Source organism: Jatropha curcas, chromosome 2 (assembly GCF_041381405.1).
Source record: "Jatropha curcas cultivar XTBG-Jc1 chromosome 2, XTBG_Jcur_1.0, whole genome shotgun sequence".
Taxonomy (NCBI): domain Eukaryota; kingdom Viridiplantae; phylum Streptophyta; class Magnoliopsida; order Malpighiales; family Euphorbiaceae; genus Jatropha; species Jatropha curcas.
Window position 1 is genome coordinate 32,977,054 of NC_143152.1, and position 19,640 is coordinate 32,996,693.

General features: G+C 32.7%; 5 protein-coding genes across 6 annotated transcripts; 3 read left to right on the forward strand and 2 right to left on the reverse strand.

The window, feature by feature from the left end:
* Positions 1 to 1,693: 1,693 nt before the first annotated feature.
* On the forward strand, positions 1,694 to 4,753 carry LOC105647811 (uncharacterized). Its single transcript, XM_012234038.4, has 6 exons — positions 1,694 to 2,076; positions 2,664 to 2,876; positions 2,999 to 3,172; positions 3,350 to 3,456; positions 3,551 to 3,831; positions 3,925 to 4,753. The coding sequence occupies exons 1-6, from the start codon at positions 1,867 to 1,869 to the stop codon at positions 4,464 to 4,466; spliced, it is 1,527 nt and encodes a 508-aa protein (XP_012089428.2). The 5' UTR covers positions 1,694 to 1,866; the 3' UTR covers positions 4,467 to 4,753.
* A 1,522-nt stretch (positions 4,754 to 6,275) lies between these two features.
* On the forward strand, positions 6,276 to 8,816 carry LOC149498669 (uncharacterized). Its single transcript, XM_089718130.1, has 6 exons — positions 6,276 to 6,533; positions 7,004 to 7,216; positions 7,313 to 7,486; positions 7,674 to 7,780; positions 7,862 to 8,142; positions 8,239 to 8,816. The coding sequence occupies exons 1-6, from the start codon at positions 6,324 to 6,326 to the stop codon at positions 8,643 to 8,645; spliced, it is 1,392 nt and encodes a 463-aa protein (XP_089574256.1). The 5' UTR covers positions 6,276 to 6,323; the 3' UTR covers positions 8,646 to 8,816.
* A 2,393-nt stretch (positions 8,817 to 11,209) lies between these two features.
* LOC105647419 (antigenic heat-stable protein) lies at positions 11,210 to 13,082 on the reverse strand. Of its 2 annotated transcripts, XM_012233487.4 has the most exons (4): positions 12,935 to 13,082; positions 12,627 to 12,801; positions 12,362 to 12,477; positions 11,210 to 11,824 (listed from the first exon to the last, which is right to left on the reverse strand). In XM_012233487.4, the coding sequence occupies exons 2-4, from the start codon at positions 12,741 to 12,743 to the stop codon at positions 11,440 to 11,442; spliced, it is 618 nt and encodes a 205-aa protein (XP_012088877.1). In that variant the 5' UTR covers positions 12,744 to 12,801; positions 12,935 to 13,082; the 3' UTR covers positions 11,210 to 11,439. The 2 variants fall into 2 exon arrangements, with proteins under 2 accessions (XP_012088877.1, XP_020540249.1); XM_020684590.3 differs by lacking the exon at positions 12,935 to 13,082 and having other exon boundaries at positions 12,677 to 12,807.
* A 463-nt stretch (positions 13,083 to 13,545) lies between these two features.
* On the reverse strand, positions 13,546 to 16,638 carry LOC105647418 (Peptide chain release factor 2). Its single transcript, XM_012233486.4, has 7 exons — positions 16,049 to 16,638; positions 15,604 to 15,816; positions 15,116 to 15,217; positions 14,774 to 14,911; positions 14,241 to 14,545; positions 13,985 to 14,138; positions 13,546 to 13,893 (listed from the first exon to the last, which is right to left on the reverse strand). Exons 1-7 carry the CDS (start codon positions 16,577 to 16,579, stop codon positions 13,759 to 13,761), a joined length of 1,578 nt encoding a protein of 525 aa, XP_012088876.1. The 5' UTR covers positions 16,580 to 16,638; the 3' UTR covers positions 13,546 to 13,758.
* Positions 16,639 to 16,790: 152 nt separating this feature from the next.
* On the forward strand, positions 16,791 to 19,024 carry LOC105647417 (Pseudouridine synthase family protein). Its single transcript, XM_012233485.4, has 2 exons — positions 16,791 to 17,193; positions 17,826 to 19,024. Exons 1-2 carry the CDS (start codon positions 16,791 to 16,793, stop codon positions 18,491 to 18,493), a joined length of 1,071 nt encoding a protein of 356 aa, XP_012088875.1. The 3' UTR covers positions 18,494 to 19,024.
* The last annotated feature ends 616 nt before the right edge of the window (positions 19,025 to 19,640 follow it).

Consider the following 19,640-nt stretch of genomic DNA (forward strand, 5'->3'; position numbering starts at 1 on the left):
TATATAAATTAATTAATTAACAAATAAAATATTTATATATGAAATGTTGACCTTTTATTCCAAATTTATTTTTTTAATAAGATGGTATTACCTATTAGGGACTCACGGTCTAATTTTTATATACTATTATTTATTTATTTCAAAATTCATTTATATTAGTTTCATAATAATTTAGATCACCTCAAAATTTAAATTTGATTAATAATGTAACGAGTAAATTATTCATGATTAATAAGCTGGAAGCACTTTACTTTTTAATGGGCAATTTAATGCAAAAAATATTTAAATTGTAAACTCCTGCCATGCTAATTTCTTTACTTCAAAGGACAAGCAGAGATTACTCAAATTTACTATGGATCATAAAAATAAACACGGGCCTGGTCGCCTCGTGGAAGTATAAAAAATATATATATATTTTATAAAATTTAACTTGTAAAATTTAAATTTACAATTTCATATATTCTTTTAAGTCTATACTCATCCGCAGTAATACTTGTTTTTCCCATCTATTAACAATTGTCACATTTGTGAAAGTAACGTGTCCATAATAAGTGTAATATTTATAAATTTAAGAAATAATAAATTTTCTTTTTCATTGTTACTGTTTGCAAGTGAACATTGACTGTTATAACGATATTTATTCAATATAATTTATTATAAATTGGACAAATTAAATGATTTTAAATGAAAAAAATATAAATTTGACACTTATTTATGGACGAAGGAAGTATAATATTAGATGTTAGCAACACATTTTATAAATGTGAGGCATTTCATTTAAGAATGGGATTGTGGTCAAAAGTCCAATACAACCCTCTACTGTTTTATATATTTGTAAAATGATGATATATATGAATTATGGAAGGGTAAATAAAAAAAAATCTTATAATTTGGTAAATTACCTAGTTGACAACGTTGTTACTACTCGAGCTTAATTTATTTTCTAAATTTGGAGGACATATTTAATTAATGTCTACTTAAACTACAATAAGCTATTACTTAATTAAATAGATAGTTCAGCTCATTGGCTGCTCAATACCTTTGGACTAAAGGAAATTCCCATCATTTGACCTAAAAACTCCTTACTTTTTCTTTTTTTCTTTTTCATACATACATGCATACATATATAAACAAGGGGAGAAAATGAGCTACATAAGCAAATTTTACTATAAAGTCAACAATTCAAAATTAAACACAAAACAAATTTTGTAAAAAGATGTGAAGTGGTCTAATTGATTTTCTAGTCGGTAGCGTTGTCTCATCTGTTAAACATTCTAATGAATTTTTTTTAAATCTTCTAAAAATACATTAAAAAAACACGGAAATACCTAACAATGGGTAACCTTTAGCAAGGGTGAAAATCTATTCTCTTATAGTAAAAATCTAACAAACCCTAAGAAGTTGGGTTGAACACAAACTAGTATTTAACTGCCAAAGGAACAGAAGACATGAAAAATACCAAGAAGATAAAACTAAATTATCCTTTTTTTCACTGTTTACTCTCATTTTCATTTTCTATAATTTTTTTATATATTATAAAATCATTTTTTTCTTAAAGAAGAAAAAAGGTTAAACACACGTGGGCAGAGGGTTCTGATGTCACCAAGAGTCCTTCGCGAACAACTATAAATCTATCATTGGCTTAATCATTAATTCCCTATTCATAAAAACTCTCTCTCTCAATTTTCTTCTAACCATTTTTTATTTCTCTGCTTGTGCTCTGCTTTCCGTTATCCTCTGTTTTCCCTGGTTTTCTCTTCCCTGTTTTTCGCATCCTATTCCAAAGGGTCAAGATATATTAGTGTTTGTTTCTGTTTTAAAGAGAGTTCAAGAGAAATCTTGGAGTGGGTTTTCTTAAAAAAGGTTATGGCTCGAGAACTAGCAGGGTCTAGTCGGGCCTTTTTGCGTAGTGATAAAAATGGTGGTTTTAGTGTAACAGGGGAATTTCAAAACCCATTACTTAGGTTTGTAAATCCGGAAAACGATCAGGATAAAAGTTCTGTTTTAGGGATTCAATGCACTGATGAAGCAGCAGATAAGAGAATTAAAGAAACACCAAAAAAGAACGAGGAACAGGTTTAATGATTTCTCTGTTTCTCAAATCTTGATTTGAAAAAATAATATTTATTTTCATTTTTTGTGATCGGAAGAGTTCTAGTGATTGCATGAATATGGTTTTCTATTTGTTGGTATACTTGCCAATCGGAAGTTTCTTTTTTTTTTTTTTTTTTTTTTTTTTTTTTCTTTGGCATGTGCATGGATTAAGGGCCATGATAGCTAATCTTAGCTCACTGGGCTTTCTTGATTTTATTGTTCTTGTCAATCTTTATGCACTTTCCTCGTTCAAGGATAAGTTTTTAAATATGGGTTTTATGTAATGTGATTAATTATTATTATATATGAGAAAATATTTTTATTTCTTTTAAGCGTTTAAAACAAACTACGTTCTTTTATTGTACTGTTTTATCAGTTGCTTTTCTTTTTTCATGGTGGGTGTATGTTTATCTAATTACAATGACTCCTTTCTATTCTTTTTCTTTGTTTTTGATATTGACTTGAGGCTGCCTTTTCCTTTTCTATCATAATATCATCTCTATAATTATTATTTGGACCTTAAACCAAAACATGATTTTTCTTTCTTTTAAATGGTTTTTGTTTTGCAGGCTGCGGTGGCTGGTACACTTTTGAATTTACGTCCATTTGGTTTAAAACTAAGTGTTACACCAAATCTTTTAGATTTAGCGGAGAAAAAACTAAACAACTGCAAATATGCAGTGAAGGCAAATCATCAACCTAAGGTTGATGATTTGGGGTCTTCAGAGAAGTTGAAGGCTGCTAACTTCTCAGCCAAAGTGCTCAAGATTGGCACTTGGAAGGTATACAGAAAAATATGAAGGCCGAGCCGTTCTTTTTTTCTTTTTTTTGTGAGTATTATTATCTGTTATTTAATAGGAAATTTTCTTTCTTATTAAAAAAATCTTTGAATAAATTTGTGCAGAGAGAAGCCAAAAATGAAAGTGATTTGGTAGCTAAATGTTACTATGCTAAAAGGAAGTTAGTATGGGAAGTCTTGGAAAGTGGCTTGAAAAACAAGATTGAAATCCAATGGAATGATATAACAGCAATGAGAGCTTTTATTCAAGAAAATCAGCCAGGAATTCTTGAACTTGAGGTTTTTTACTTTTCCTTTCCTTTTATTTGATATATATATATATATATATATGTAAGAATGATTTTTGGGAAGCATATTCCAACCTTATCACCTAACAGATTCAATTTTTCTTTACTGGATTTTGCCACTATAATAACACAACAAATATATATATATGTGGTGATTTTCTTCTTGCAGTTGAACCAGGCTCCTAGCTTCTTTGTGGAACAAGATCCACAGCCAAGAAAACACAGTAAGTGGCAACCAGCATCCGATTTCACTGGAGGCCAAGCTTCTACTTACAGGTTTATATTACGTTTTGTAATGCATGCTATTCTTGTACTATTTCCACTTACACATTCACATTAATAAGTTCAATCTTTTTGTAATATTCCACAGGAGGCATTACCTTCAGTTTCCTCCAGGATCATTTGACAAACACTATGAGAAGCTTTTACAATGTGATCAGAGATTATACCAGTTATGCCATAAACCATTTCCAAGCCTTCAATCTCCTTACTTCGAGCCAATTATTTGCAGATTTTCAGATTTTTCTTTTCATTACCATGGAGATCATAGGCCTGGTATCAATCTTGGATTGCCGTTTAATTTTTCTAGCATTCCCTCTCCTTTGGTAGCTACCCAAACATCTTTTCAAGAAACACATTCACCAATTTCAGGTACTACTTCATTTCTATTTTTTCCCTCAAGTGTATTTGTTTTTAACTTTTAATTTACACTTATTAACTCCTGTTGTTTCTGTTGTAACATAGTTATGGATTTTTCGCATTCAGATGAGCAAAATAGCAACAAAATAGTATTTGACGGTTCAAGAATGGAATTATGGGATGGTCAAAATGCAGCAGCAGCAGCAGCAGCAGAGACCTTATCATCTCCTACTATTCAATTCTCTCCTCCAGTGACGAATCCTGCAATTTCTTACCAAAACTATGGCAACCCATCAAATTATGGTCAAACTACTAATATGTTCACCAGGATTGAAGATTATTTATTCAGTGACAGACAAGTGGAAGGTTGTTATGATGAGCAATATCATATGGCTAGAGTCGAGTCGCTAAATGAATTGGTCAATCTCCCACAGCAGCTGCAACAAGAAGAGAATCTTGCAAGTGAAAATGGTTCACAACAAGCATTTTATGAACATGAAATGGGTATTAGTGAACAATTTCAAGTCTATGATCAGCAGCATCAGCATCATCAAATTTCTTGGAATGACCTGCCTTACACTAATGTTGTAAACGATCCAAGAATGGAAAATTTTGGTACTATCCAATACCAACAACCCTATCGATAGTTACAGGAACTATTTCAAAGATGACTGTATATGTTAGCATTAGCATCTTACATTTTCTCCTTTTCTTCCCTAAATTCAGCTCCTTTTTTTTTTTTTTTTTGCTAACCCTGGTTAGTGAATGAGACGGTGTACCGACCAATTGCAAATGGCAATCAAAGAGTAGGAAATCTTTTAATATAGAGAAAAATTTTTGGTTTTGAAGATTTTTAGTTGCTTTTGATATGAAATGAAAATTAGACGTTAGGATTTGATACTGAGCTAAATACATTCAATGATATTCTTTCGTCTTTGTATTTCTAATCAGGTTTGGTGGATTCAAAAATATTATTTCTCCGGAAGAAAGCTAGCAGTTCTCATCCTTACCACTGTCTTAATGTATGGACCCATCCATTCGCCAAGAGCTTAATTTGTTAAATTTGTTTAATAATATAATGAATATCAGAAGACTTTGTCATCATTGTCATGTGTAATAACCACTAAACGCGTCATTGTAGCTGCCTTAAACAAATAATAATCATTAGATTGCACTCCATAGCATAAGCTTCTAGTAGCCGTCATTAGGATTGAGAGTAGCTTGTTTTCCACCTCAACCGTAGTCATTTTATCATTATTCTAAGCATAGTTGCCAACCCAGCTCACCAGCTCTAAGTTAAAAAAAAAAAAAACAATTTAAAGATAACGTTAATTATTTTTTAAAAAATCTTTTTTTAATTGGTTTGGTGTATAGAACCATCATAGAGACAAGAGATTATTATTAGTTTATAGATGAAAAAAAAAAGAAAATGAGGACAGCTGAAGAATCCATGGAGCTCGACCTATATCGTTAAACTTACTTGAGTAACTGAAAACACATGTATATTAAACATCTTTACATAAAAATTGAAGCTTTATTTAAGGTATATATATATATATATATATATATATATATATATATATATATATAAAACAAAAATAAAGTGAAAAAACACAAAAAAAATAAATAAATAATCTTCTAGAAGAAGTACATAAAACAACAATTGAATGCCTAAAAATGAGTAACTTTTAGGCTTTTAGGCTTTTAGCAAGGGTAAAAATCTATTGAGAATAAAAAATCTAACAAACCCTGAGAAGTTGGGTTGAACACAAACTATTATTGAACTGCCAAAGAAATAGACAACAAGATAAAATCATATTATCCTCTTTCCACTATTTACTCTCATTTTCATTTTCTATGACTTTCTTTTTTATGAAAATTTTGTTTGCCTACACCTCATGTATAGGCAGTCTCATATAACAATCTCAAAAAAATTTATATAGACTGGCTCCATGACTTTATTTATGAACCAAACCAATAAAATAACGATATTTCTAATTTTGACCATATACTTAAAAAAATAGATAAAATTGGAATAATTTAAAAAATTTCTTAATTTCGTTCGTTTGGTTCACAAAATTTCATTAGTTTAGTTCACAAGTGCAGTTATGTATTCTCGTGAAGTAAGTTTTTCAATAACACCAAACAAAAAAGGATTTTAAAAAAATTACTGTTTTGTACTTTTTAATAATATAAAATAATAATAAAAAAAAAAGTTAAAAAACACACTTGAGCAGAGGATTCTGATGTCATCAGAGTCCTTCGCTAACAACTAGAAAACCAATCATTGGCTCCATCATTAATTCTCTATTCATAAACATTTCTCTCTCTCTCTCTCTTTCATAAAACTTTTTACTGCTTTCTGTTATGCTCTCTTTCCCTGGTTTTAGCTACCTCAGTTTTTCGCATCCTATTCCAAAGGGTCAACATATATTCAGTGTTTGTTTCTATTTTAAAGAGAGTTTAAGAGAAATCTTGAACTGGGTTTGCTAAAAAAACCTATTATGGCTCGAGAACTAGCAGGGTCTAGTCGGACCTTTTTGTGTAGCGATAAGAATGGTGAGTTCAGTGTAACAGGGGAATTTCTAAACACATTATATGAGTTTGCAAATCGGGGAAACGATCAGGACAAAAGTTCTTTCTTTGGGATTCAATGCACTAATGAAGCTGCTGATAAGAGAATTAAAGAAACACCAAAACAGAACAACAAACAGGTTTAATGATTTCTCAAATCTTGATTTGAAAAAATAATATAAATTTTTATTTTTTGTGATCGATAGAGTTCTAGTGATTGCATGAATATGGTTTTGGGTTTTATGTAAATGTGATTATTATTATATAATAGATTTTTATTGTTTGCAAGTGTTTGAAACACACAACATTCATTTATTGTTTATCAGTTGCTCTCCTTTTACTAGAAATAATATAATTGGAAGCTTATTTTATTAAATAGGATTATTGTTTAACTATTTAGTAAATTTAAAAACATATTAAACATGCTAATTGACTAATTTCTAAAATTAGAAGATTTAAAAATTTAAGATTCGAGAAGTATTATATAACAAATGATTTGCGGATTACATGTTACGAGGGTAATCCATGTTTTAAGACATTAAACCAATACATGATTTTTTCTTTCTTTTAAATTGTTTTGATAATATTCTTATCATCACTTGTTTTGCAGGTTGAGATGGCTGATACACTTTTGAATTTACGTCCATTAGGTTTAAAGCTAAGCGTTACACCAAGTCTTTTAGATTTAGCGGAGAAAAAACTAAACCACTGTAAATATGCAGTGAAGGGTTATCATCAACCTAAGGTTGATGATTTGGGGTCTTCAGAGAAGTTGAAGGCTGGTAAGTTCAAAGCTAAATTGCTCAAAATTGGCAATTGGAAGGTATACAGAAAAATGTGAAGGCCAAGCCTTTCTTTCTTTCTTTTTTTTTTTTTTATTTCCGTTATCTGTTGTTATAGGAAATTTAAATTTTTGCAGATAGAATCTTATTATGAAGATCATTTGGTAGCTAAATGTTACTATGCTAGAAGGATGTTATTATGGGAAATCTTGGAAAGAGGCTTGAAAAACAAGATTGAAATTCACTGGAATGATATAATAGCAATGAGAGCTATCATTCAAGAAAATCAGCCAGGAATTCTTGAACTTGAGGTTCGTTACTTTTCCTGTTCTTTTATTTGACACACACACACACACACACACACATATATATATGTGTATATTTTATCTAAAAGAATGATTTTTTTGGGAAGCATATTCCAACCTTGTCACCAAACAGATTCAATTTTCCTTCACTGGATTTTCCCACCAAACATATGTGATGATTTTCTTTGTGCAGTTGAACCGGGTCCCTAAGCTCCATGTGGAAAAAGATCCACAGGCAAGAAAACACAGTGACTGGAAAAAAGCAGATGATTTCACTGGAGGCCAAGTTTCTACTTACAGGTTTATATGCATCCTATTCTTGTACTATTTCTACTAATATATTCATTCTAATAAGCTCAATCTCTTTGTAATATTCCACAGGAGGCATTACCTTCAGTTTCCTCCAGGATCATTTGACAAACACTATGAGAAGCTTTTAAAATGTGATCAGAGATTATACGAGTTATGCCATAAACCATTTCCAAGTCTTCAATCTCCTTATTTTGACCCAGTTATTAGCAGATTTTCGGATTTTTCTTTTGATTACCATGGAGATCATAGGCCTGATATCAATCTCAGATTGCCGTTTAATTTTTCTGTTATTCCTTCTCCTTTGGTAGCTACCCAAACATCCTTTCAAGCAACACCATCACCAATTTCAGGTACTAATTGATTGCTATTCTTTTTCCTCCAAATGAATTTAGCTTTTAACTTCTAATTTACACTTACTAACTCTTGTCGTTTCTGTTGTAACATAGTTATAGATTTTTCGCATTCAGATGAGCAAAATAGCAACAAAATAGTATTTGACGATCCAAGAATGACCTTATCATCTCCTACTATTCAATTCTCTCATCAAGTGATTAATCCTGCAATTTCTTACCAAAATTATGCCAACCCATCAAATTATGGTCAAAATAAAAATATGTTAACCAGCATTGGATATCAATTATTCAGTGACAGACAAGTAGAAGGTTTTTATGAGGAGCAATATCATATGGCTAGAGTCGAGTCGCTAAATGAATTGGTCAATCTCCCACAGCAGCTGCAAGAAGAAGAGAATGGTTCACAGCAGACATTTTATGAATATGAAATGGGTAGTAATGAACAAATTCAAGTCATATCAGCAGCAGCAAGTTTCTTGGAACAACCTGCCTTACACTAACGTTGTAAACGATCCAAGAATGGAAAATTTTGGCCGTATCAAATACCAACAATCTTATCGATAGTTAAAGGAACTATGCCAAATATTACTGTATATGTTAGCATTAGCATCATACATTTTCTGTTTTTCTTCCCTAAATTTAGCTGTTTTTTTTTTTTTTTTTTTATAACCCTAGTTAGTGAATGAGATCGTGTAGGCGCAAATTGCAAATGAAAATCAAGGAGTAGGAAATCTTTCAATAAAGAGTTTTAGGTTTGAAGATGTTTAATTGCTTTTTGATATGCAATGGAAATATAGATGTTAGGATTTGGTAGTGAAGCAAACATTTAATGATATTCATTTGTCTTTGTACTTATAATTCAGGTTTGGTGAATTCAAAAATATTATTTCTCAAGCAGAAACGGTTAGCAAGGGCTAAAAAACAGCTTTGCCTACTTTTGGTTCGTATTAAATCAAAATCACGAAATTATTAATTTTATGTACTTAAAAATTTAAAATAAAAAACTTAAATTATTATTTGAAAGTCTTATAAGTATAAATTTTTTTTATTCTAATAGAAAATTTAATAACTAACAATTTTCAAAATAAAAAAAAAATCTAATTTTTTCTACCATAAGAGTTTCGACTTCCATTTAATTTGATTTTTGCAATTTTTATCCAAAATCTTAAATCAATTTTTCGGCTTTTATATTTTATAAAATTTGTGTTTTTAAAATTTAAGAATTTTAATTATAAATAATAATTTTTGTATATTTAAATTTAATTAAAATTTTGAGATTATAAAATTAATATCCCATAATAATTACTCTGTATTTGATTTGAACTAAAGGTTTCATATTTATTATTGATTAAATTCATATAATAAATATAAAAAAGAATATTTTTTATTTTTTAAGATTAAATAATAATAATAATTTTTAATTTTTAAAATTTTTAAGTATAGGAAATTGAATAATTTTTTATATTAAATATTTAAATATTTAAAATAATTTTTGAAAATAATAAAAATTAAATATATTTTTTTTCATGTGTACTTGTGTGATAGTACTGACATGACATATAGTAAGACTCCAGATGTCAGTCATACTTAAGTGTCATATGAACACCAATTTAAAGAAATGCAAAAGGAGACTAAATTTGATATGAAAATAATAAAAAATTAAATAATTTTTTTCATTGCCTTTGTGTATAGAGCAACATCCACCCATACAAGGAGTGAAGGCAAATAATAAAAGGAAAAAAAAAAAAATCTAACTATCCCTAAGAAGTTGGGATGAATACAAACTACTATAGAACTGACAAAGAAACAGACCAACAAGATGAAATCAAATTATCCTTTTTTCCGCTATTTAATCTCATTCCCATTTTCTATAAATTTATATTTTGCTATAGATGATCCTGTATTTCAAGCCAATTATAAAAAAACAATTAAAGAAGTATTACTATTGGCTCCGTTATTACTTCTTTCTCTATCAATGTTTTTTAACTTTTTTTTTTTTTTTTACTTCCCTGTTTGTGCTCTGCATTCTGTTATGCTCTGTTTCACTGGTTTTCGCATCCTATTCCAAAGGGTCAACAAATATTCAGAGTTTGTTTCTGTTTTAGAGAGGGTTTAAGGGAAATCTTGAAGTGGGTTTTGCTAAAAAACTATTATGGCTCGAGAACTAGCAGGGTCTAGTCGGACCTTTTTGTGTAGCGATAAAAATGGTGAGTTTTCAGAACCCATTATACGAGTTTGTAAATCAGGAAAACGATCAGGACAAAAGTTGTTTTTTTTTTTGGGGATTCGATGTATTTTATGAACATGAAATGCGTATTAATGAACAATTTCAAGTCTACCAGCAGCAACAGCATCATCAAGTTTCTTGGAACGACACTAATGTTGTAAACGATCCAAGGATGGAATATTTTGGCTCTATCCAGTACCAATAATCTTATCAATAGTTAAAGGAAATATGCCAGAGATGACTGCATATAATATTCAATAATATTCATTCTAACGCAACTCAGCAAGCCCCAAGGATTTTTTTTTTCTTGCATAACAAAAAGATTGTCAGTTTTGGTTTTCTCATTACCTCATTAGTGAATTATTTCGTTTAAATACTCAATTATGGGCAAGCCGAAGACCTTGATCACTCTCCAAGTAGAGATAAAAGACGGCATAGCAGTCTCGAGTTTCTACTGTCTGATAATTTTACCTATCAGAGTAGATTTAAGAGGAACAGAACAACTTCACAGCATCATAAATTGTGCTAAATAAAAGAAAATGATAGTGAATAATTCATAGCTCTCCTTCACCGCTAATAATCCCGCAAAGATAAGAGGCATTCGGAGAAAAAAAAAAACGAGAGAGAGAGAGAGAGAGAGGAGAGCTGAAGAACCATGGAGCTTAACCCACGTTAAACTTACTTGAACTCAACACATGTATAAACATCTATGCATATTCACTTTTACAATGAAACTTTATTTAAGATTTCCTAGGTCAGACTCCACAGCAGTGGATCAAACTCTATTACTACATCATATAGCTAAAGGACTTTACCTACAGATTATTCAAGCAATACAAAACTACAAAAAATAAATTAACGTATGAACATACATGTGAATGTGTAAACAGAAAGATCCAGCACTTAAAATAACTTCAAACATCAGTGACTACATTCAGTTGTAAGAACTCCTAACAATTCCTAGAAAGACAAGAAAATCTCATGACAAACAAAAATAGTGAAGGATCACCGGCTTCAAAGTTGCTTGTGCTACACATATATAGCTAGTTTAACTCACAGGCTCAACTCTAGGAAGTTGGTGGAGGGGATTTACAAGAGCTTTCTTGTTTAGGTAGAGGTTCAACGGGTTTTCCCACAACTTCATTTGCTATCTGGTTTGCAACTTCATTTCCTGCTCCTTCCGTTTTCATCTCGCTATAACTCCTTTTCTTTAAATTTGAGTTTGATTTCTCCTTCTGACTTTCACCTTCCTCTTCTTTTCCATCTCCTCCCTTGTTCTCAGTTTCTTTATTTGACTGGGCTTCAGCATTTTCCGGTGGAAACAATGGAGGTTCCTGGCCACTCAACCTACAAAACACTCTTTCAACTGTTTCACTTATTTCTTTCCCCAGTCCATTGCTGTCTAGGATCAACTCCCACACTGATCTAGAGGCCTTCTCAAGTACTGGAGTTCTGCAAGAAGACAACAACCAAATTGCAAAATGCTCCTGTAGATAAAAGCATAACACTGATGCTACCCGTCTGATATGCTTTTGGGAAAAGAATCCAATAATATCGGCATATGAAAAACCACACAGTTATTTCAAATTTGTAAAGGAGAAGAAGTTCTACGGGAATATTAAGGAAAACAACAAAGAATCCAGCTTAAGCATGTAAAACAGCAATAAAGGTCCGATAAACATAAATCCACATTTCCTAGTGTATTATATGCATATATGAGAGAGGAATGCCTACTTCAATGCTTTGTCCACCTGGGAGATATTTAGCCAAAGATTATGCTGATATTTATGGGAAGTCTAACTATTCTTGTTTGCGCTCATTTACATGTAAATTCTCATATAAACTACTGCATTTCATAATAAATATTGCATTACTTAGGAATCATTCGTCCACCATGTTGCAAACAAACTAATTGAACAACAACCATCTAATATATTAAAACCCTCTAGCAAATAAAACAAGAAGTTTCCACAAAATAGCAACACCTACTCAAGTTCCTGTCGAAGTGCATCAAATAACTCTCTTTTGGTCTGCTTCTCAGCTCCAGGTGTATTTAAGACCTTACTTTGTTCAGCCATTCTAATGGTGGTATTCTTGAGCTCTTCCTGCAACATAAACAAAATTAGCCATTATTTTCACATGCATCAGACTAAAGTTTTACCAAGTAAAAATGGACAGCTTTTCCCTAGAACAAAAAACACCCTCATAAAAATTGAGAAAGAAAACGAAAAACGAGCAATAGAGAGAGGGATACATTAGCTTTAAGCTGATTAATTATCTTCAATCTAAGAGCGTCAATAGTACCATCATTCATGAGTGATTCCAGAACGTCTTCTGGAGTTATGATTGAAGAAGATGACGATGATTCCATTGTAATCTCTTCTCTTGTTCGAATCGAAATTCAAAAATCAATTATCAAATTTTGTTACCTGCAAAAAGAAGCGATTTTTAACGCTCAAAATTAATCAAAAAAAGTTAGGTCTTTAATGGTAAAGGAAAAAGACACAGAACCTAAACAAAACAATCGCAGAATAGAAAGAAAGAAAGGAGGGAGTTAGTTACCGGTAATCACTTATGGTTGTCTCTGCGAATTGCGACCTCTTTGAATCACAAACGACACCTTTTTTGAAGAGCAATTTTCTAACACTATATGAAGACTTGACTCGGCATAACGACCAAGATAAACCGTAAACTCAAAATTCGTGCAGACGACAGGAAAAAATGCGACCTGTCGTTCATCGGCAGACAGTTGTCTTTCAAAACGAGTAGGATAAGAAAAGATCCTATTAAGTGGCTGTCGTTTCACAAAGACAACCAAAAAAAAGGTATCATTTAACATAGAACACTTCACTCCTTATATAATTAAAGCATCCTGCGCAAGCTTGAATTTAAATGTTGTGTTTTGATTTAGATGGATAAAAAAATTATATAAAACTCACGATTTTCAACCTAATCTTTTAATTTTGTTTTGTTGGTTTTACCTTTTTTTTTTTTTTTTTTTTTTTTTTTTTAATTTTCGTTTATCATATATTAGTCTTTGACAGAAAAAAAAAAAATTTACTGTAAATCAAGATCCTAAAAAATTTAAATTGTCTTGACAATCTTTTGAACTGTAGGTAAATTTTATCATTCATACATTATATATATCGACCAACATTAGAGGCAAGAGTTCATAATACAAGGAATTAGTTACCTCAGCTTGCATAGAATATGCCAATAAAATCGATGTAGAAAATTATTTTTTGTTTTGAACGTTCCTTCCACTAAATGGACAAAATTTCAATGTGATACCTAAGTTTAGGCGAGCTCTTCCAGCTGCCGATATACATACAGATAAGATTTTCTGAGTATATAGAATGCGTAAAAATATTTTGAAATCTAAGAGCTTATTGGTAGTCTTCATCTTTGTCAAGAGAAGCTGATAAGTAGCTCAAGATGAAGCCATCTATCTCTCCCTCAAGCACTGAGTCAGGGTCTGAGACCTCATAATTGGTTCGAAGGTCTTTAACCATGCGATAAGGCTGCATCAAAAACAAAATGTAATGGGAAGTTGTTTAGCTTAGATTGTTGATCGTACTTGAGGAAATCAATGGAATTGTAACAGCGCCATACATGTAGCACGTAAGTGCGAATTTGATTGCCCCAACTTATTTCTGTGAGTGATTGTGTATGCTGTGCATTCATTTGAGCCTGGCGAGCCATCTCAAGCTGATCCAACCGAGATTGGAGCACTGCCATTGCTGAAGCCTTATTCATATGCTGTGATCTGTTGTTATATGAAAATCATTTGGAATTTAAAAAAAAAAAAAATGAAATAAAAGGTTATGCCTCCCAAATTTATGTTTAGCAAAAAGGGAAAATTTCGTACCTTTCATTTTGACAAGTAGCAGTAACTCCCGTTGGGATATGAACTATTCTCACAGCACTTTCAGTTGTGTTAGCATGCTGGCCACCAGGTCCCCCAGCACGAAATCGCTCAATACGGAGATCAGACTCATTAATTTGTACACGAGTGGATCCATCACCCAGTATCGGAATTACTGCAACAGCAGCAAATGAAGTATGCCGGCGCTTTCCACTGTCAAAAGGCGAAATACGTACCAACCTGTGAACCCCAACTTCTGCTTTGGCATATCCAAACGCATAGTCACCGTCTACCTTGATCGTTGCACGCTGAAAAGAAAAACCAACTGCGTTAGAAACCTAATGATTGTTCTTACAAATCCGGAAAAAGGAAGCTTAAGGGCACACATGATAGAGCTAAATTTTTACAGCTTGGCATACGACAGTGTGGAACAATAAACAGTAGGTAGATTCCTTTGGTTAAAAAAAGAGCAACTAATACAGAACATTTATGTGATCATGTATTTCCATAACAGAGGAGAGTGGAAAAGACTGAACCTTGATTCCTGCAATCTCACCAGGCATTTCATCCACTACAGTTACTTTATAACCACACCGTTGAGCCCACAACTTATACATTTGTATGACCATTTTCGCCCAGTCCATGCTCTCAGTACCACCGGCTCCAGCTTGAACCTGTATATGTATAAAAAATATCGAGGTTCAATAAATTGATGAGATGTTACACAACCATCATATATGTTGACAAAGAATGAAGAGTTAGTTAGTGGCCAAACAATACAAATTCCTTGTAATTTTTGCTAGACATTGGAAAATAAGCAAAGATATCATAAAGCAGGAAAGTTTATGGTGAAGGCAACAGCAAAATGTAACATTAACCTCTATGTAACAAGAGCAAGAATCCTGCTCGCCAGCTAACAAAGCTTCAAGCTCTTTCTCTTTTGAATTTCTTCTCATCTGAAGTAAAGCTTTCAATGATTCCTGTAGTAAAACAGGAAATTTTAAACGAATAAATACAGGCAAAGAGGAATAGTGAAAAGGCATTTGGTAAATAGTTGCAAGTTCAGGGCAGGAAAAAAGTCGAGTAATTATAGGTTTTTTCCAATTTTTTAGTTCATTGTTACTTCGTTTTAACTCAAAGATTTGTTTGACTACTCCAAGGCAGTTCTCTAATGCAGAACTGCACATTATTTCAGATCAATAATACTTACTATTCCATTTCATACATCACAAAAATTGGCTTAGACTGAAGTGAATTTAAACACAGTTGCAACAATTAGAATATGCATGATCAAGTCAAAAGAAGTCAAAAAGCATAAATATGAAGCAGAACGAATACATGCCTAGAATAAGAAGTGAGAGCCCACCGATTCCAGTTCAGCATCATCCTCTTCACGAGCTAGTTTTATCATGTCAACATGCTCAAGCAATTCCCGTTCAAATGCAATGACCTCTTTCATTTTAGCCATCAAAGAACCATGTTCACGGCTTATCTTACCAGCATGTACAGGATCATCCCATAGGTCTTGCTCACTCAACTCTGCTGATAAATGATCCAACCTAACCATTAATTGCTTCCACTGCCACCATAGATAGCAAAATAACAATTCACATGAAAAAAAAAATTTTTAAAATGATAATAACAAACCACATACAACCAAAAAATTAAAAAAGGATCATACTCTATATACTCGTAACAGACAAATTTAAAACTTTATTCACTGGATGTTACAGTATTCTGTATAAAATAGCTAAATAATACCTCATATCTCATATTCTGTTCGAATATATAACGTTAACCAATGACTATACCTGCAAACGTTTCTTGATCACTTGAATGGATTGAGCAATAGCAGAAGCATGACTCTTCCAATCGCTTTCACTCTCGTCAAGAATTGTCCAATTATAAGCAACAATTCTATCAACAGTTAGCCCATCAGAGGTTGACTCGACTGCTGCCTGTGTACTAAAGAAGCAAGAAGGCCTTGAATGGACCGAATCCTTATTAGACTCATATGGAACTCTAACTCTTTGAAATATAAACGAAGCAAACCCAGAAATATTTCTTTGCAGAACCCCAATCCGGTAATGCTTTGACTCATTACAATGAGGCCCAGATGGTCTATCTATAGTTTTAAGCAAAAACGAAGATAACCCAGAAACCAGAGATTTGTAATTTTGATCCAAAGATGGAGAATTGTGAATATCTGCGGAGTGTAGAGACTTCACCTCTGGCCGAGACAGAGAAGAGAACAAGGACGGAACAAGTTGCGTTTTAGTAAAAAGGTTTCGGGAAAGGAGCAAGGATCTATTACATAATCTTTTGAGTATCAAAGATGGCATTTTTCTCCCCTATTCCTTTCTAATCTGATCAGTGTGATTTTTCAAAGGGGTTTTGAGCTTCTGGGTTCTAGCAGTGAACTAGGTTAAAGGGCTCATTCGAAGTGGAGGAATATTGTTGTATGCATAAAACGACATCGTCTTCTTGGTTTTTTACTAACTTTTAAGCCCAATAGGCGATAGTCATTAGGCACATGGAACAGAACGCACACAAATGTCCTTCATATCATCTCTCTGTCCACGTCTCTTCTTCGCCCCCAAACCCATCTTCATTCGGCATAAGACCATCTTTGCTCGCTCTTTTGGCTACTCATCCATGTCTGACCTAACTGTTTCCGTAAATCGGCCTACTTCTCAAAATGCCCCTTTAAACGTTGAAAATTATCCTACACCACTGTCCCCTCCTTTTCCTTCCATCTCAAAGGAGATAGAGCTAGCCAGGGCGATGTCTGCTTCTTCAAGATCGAACCTTTTTGCTTTGTCCAAAAATAATGTAATATATGAAGATCAGTGGCTGGTTGCTGTCAATAAACCTCAGGGAGTTTATTGCGAGGCTTTGCTAGAGTCGGTCCCTCTTGTTATTTGTGACTCGTCCACCTCAACTAATCTAACCGAAGGTAACGGCTTTCTGTTTTTGCATTTTCCTTTCCATTTTCTTTAGAAACAAATGGGATTGGATATAAAGATATTGTGAATAGAAGCTTGTTTGATACTTTGGTTAGGATTTTCCTGTAATGCAATATAGCTTTCAAAGGTTTAAGTTTTATTAATTAATTATCAGACTCAAAGATTTTATGATAAAAATGGAATTTGTCCAACTAATTCTGCCCTTCTTTCTGATAACTTAAAATGTATTTTGATTTTTATGACTAAGTTTAAAATATTAGCACAGTTGAATTGTTGTACTTTATTTTGAGCATGGGAAGTTGTATTCGTGATTCTCTTTTGCATGACTATGAAAGACAATGTTATGGCTCAGATTCAAATACATGTGTAAAGAGAGTGGTTTTATTTGACAATGTCATATGGTTGGAGCCAATCTGTAGCCAGGGTTATCAATTTGGTTCTAATTTAATTGTTATAATCTGATTATATAATAGAGAAACTCTGGATATTAAATCTTATTTGATGAGTTGGAAAAGTTAAGGTACTTTGCCTTTTTTTTTTTTTTAAAACAGTTAAGAATCTTGCTAATTGAATCATAGATCTGTCTCAAATGTTAAACTGAGTTTCAACATTTCAATTTCAGGGGCCAGTGATACCCTGCCAGAGCTCCATCTTGCTAATCGACTTGATCGTGATACAAGTGGGGTAACAGTTATAACCAAGTCACACAAAGTGGCTTCAAAGCTTGTAAAGGCATTTACAGGTCACAAGGTTAAGAAAACGTATATTGCTTTCTGCACTGGTTCAGCTCCGACATGGGAAAAGATCACAGTTAAATCTGGTCATGGTCGGTCAAAGTTTGGAGCCTGGCGTATATATGCTGTATCAGATGTAGGTCGGACACTACCTGGGGGGTCCATAATTAGGGACATGGAAACTTCGTTTGAAGTATTATCAGTAAATGGACAAAGGAGCTTCAAAGAGTTACCTGAATTTAAGAAAGGTGAAAATGTTATAGTTGTTGAAGAAAAAGCTGAGATAGATGCTGCTGCAAAGAAGGATGAGATTTTGGTGAGAGCATTTCCTCGGAGTGGAAGAACACATCAAATTCGATTGCATTGCCAGTATCTTGGAATTTCTATTAGAGGGGATGTGAAATATGAGGGTGTATATGAGTGGAAAGGTAGAAGATTTGATGCTCATGAACTACATGCAGAGAGCATGTCCTTTGAACATCCAGTTACTGGTCTGCCTGTCATGTTAAGGGCACCTCTTCCTTTATGGGCTACAGATGTATTGGAGCCATTGTAACTTTAAATTGTTATCCTCTATCATTCTGGAAGCTGTGGCATTGGAATGTCAGCGGGCGATGCAATTAGAGGATGTATTGCTATGTTTTAATACTTCGATGGACTAGCGAGGCATTTATGCACTGACAGGATATTGACTAGGCTTTTCTCCATTATATATAGAGACTGAAGACACTCAAATACCGATTCTTTGTTGGGGTTAACAGCAGCAAATTGCTTTAACGATGGAACTGTAATGTGCATGGCTGAACCGTATGGGGCTGGAAGGTGGTGAATTACCAATATCAGAAAGTCAGAATCTGATAGGATAGAGTGGAAATATGTTGTAATTAGCAGTAGGTTTGGCATTTGAGCTATATATGCCAGATATCCAAGCGTGTAAAGGGAAAGAATGCGGTGGCAGCTTTATCTTGATGGCATTTTTAAATCAATAACTGCAGTATTAGTTTATGTAAAATGAAAAGGTAAACAGGTGAATACTTTTTTGTGTAATTTTTAATATTTGCAAGTGAGAGGTGGTTTTGAGGATCAAGTCTTTACCTAATATATTTGGAGACAAGAAATCTCTATTTCTTTGATTACAAGAATTTGTATGCTACGATTTCGTGTAAAATTTCTTTGAGTTCCATCCTGTCCTTGAATAATGAATTTTAAAAAAATTATGACTTCAGATCGGTTTGGATGGTTTTGGTGAACCGTATTGAGAAGGATGACGTTCTTCCATAGAAATCTATAGTTCTGCTGCGGACATGTCAATGCCACTTTGAATTATAGAAAAGCCACCTTCTAGCCTTTTCTTTTATTTTTCAAAGAAAAAAACTGAGTCCGTTTCTTTTACATGCTGATGGGAGATCAGGCCAAAAGGCAAAAGACAAACTTTTTGTTCAATCTATAATAGACCAAAGACTTTCTATACAACAGCCTTAAACCACGCGAAACGATAAAAGAACATTATTGTATTAATAGTTCGACATGCATAATTACTAACTATTTAGAATAAGAATAACTCTATTAATAAAGCTTTACATGAAGAAGGAGAAATGACATATTTTTCAGAAGTAGAAAATATCATTGCATTATCTTAATTGCTAACAAGATCTAAAACTAAAAAATTATTACTTTGGGAGAAAAAGTGATGAACTGAATCA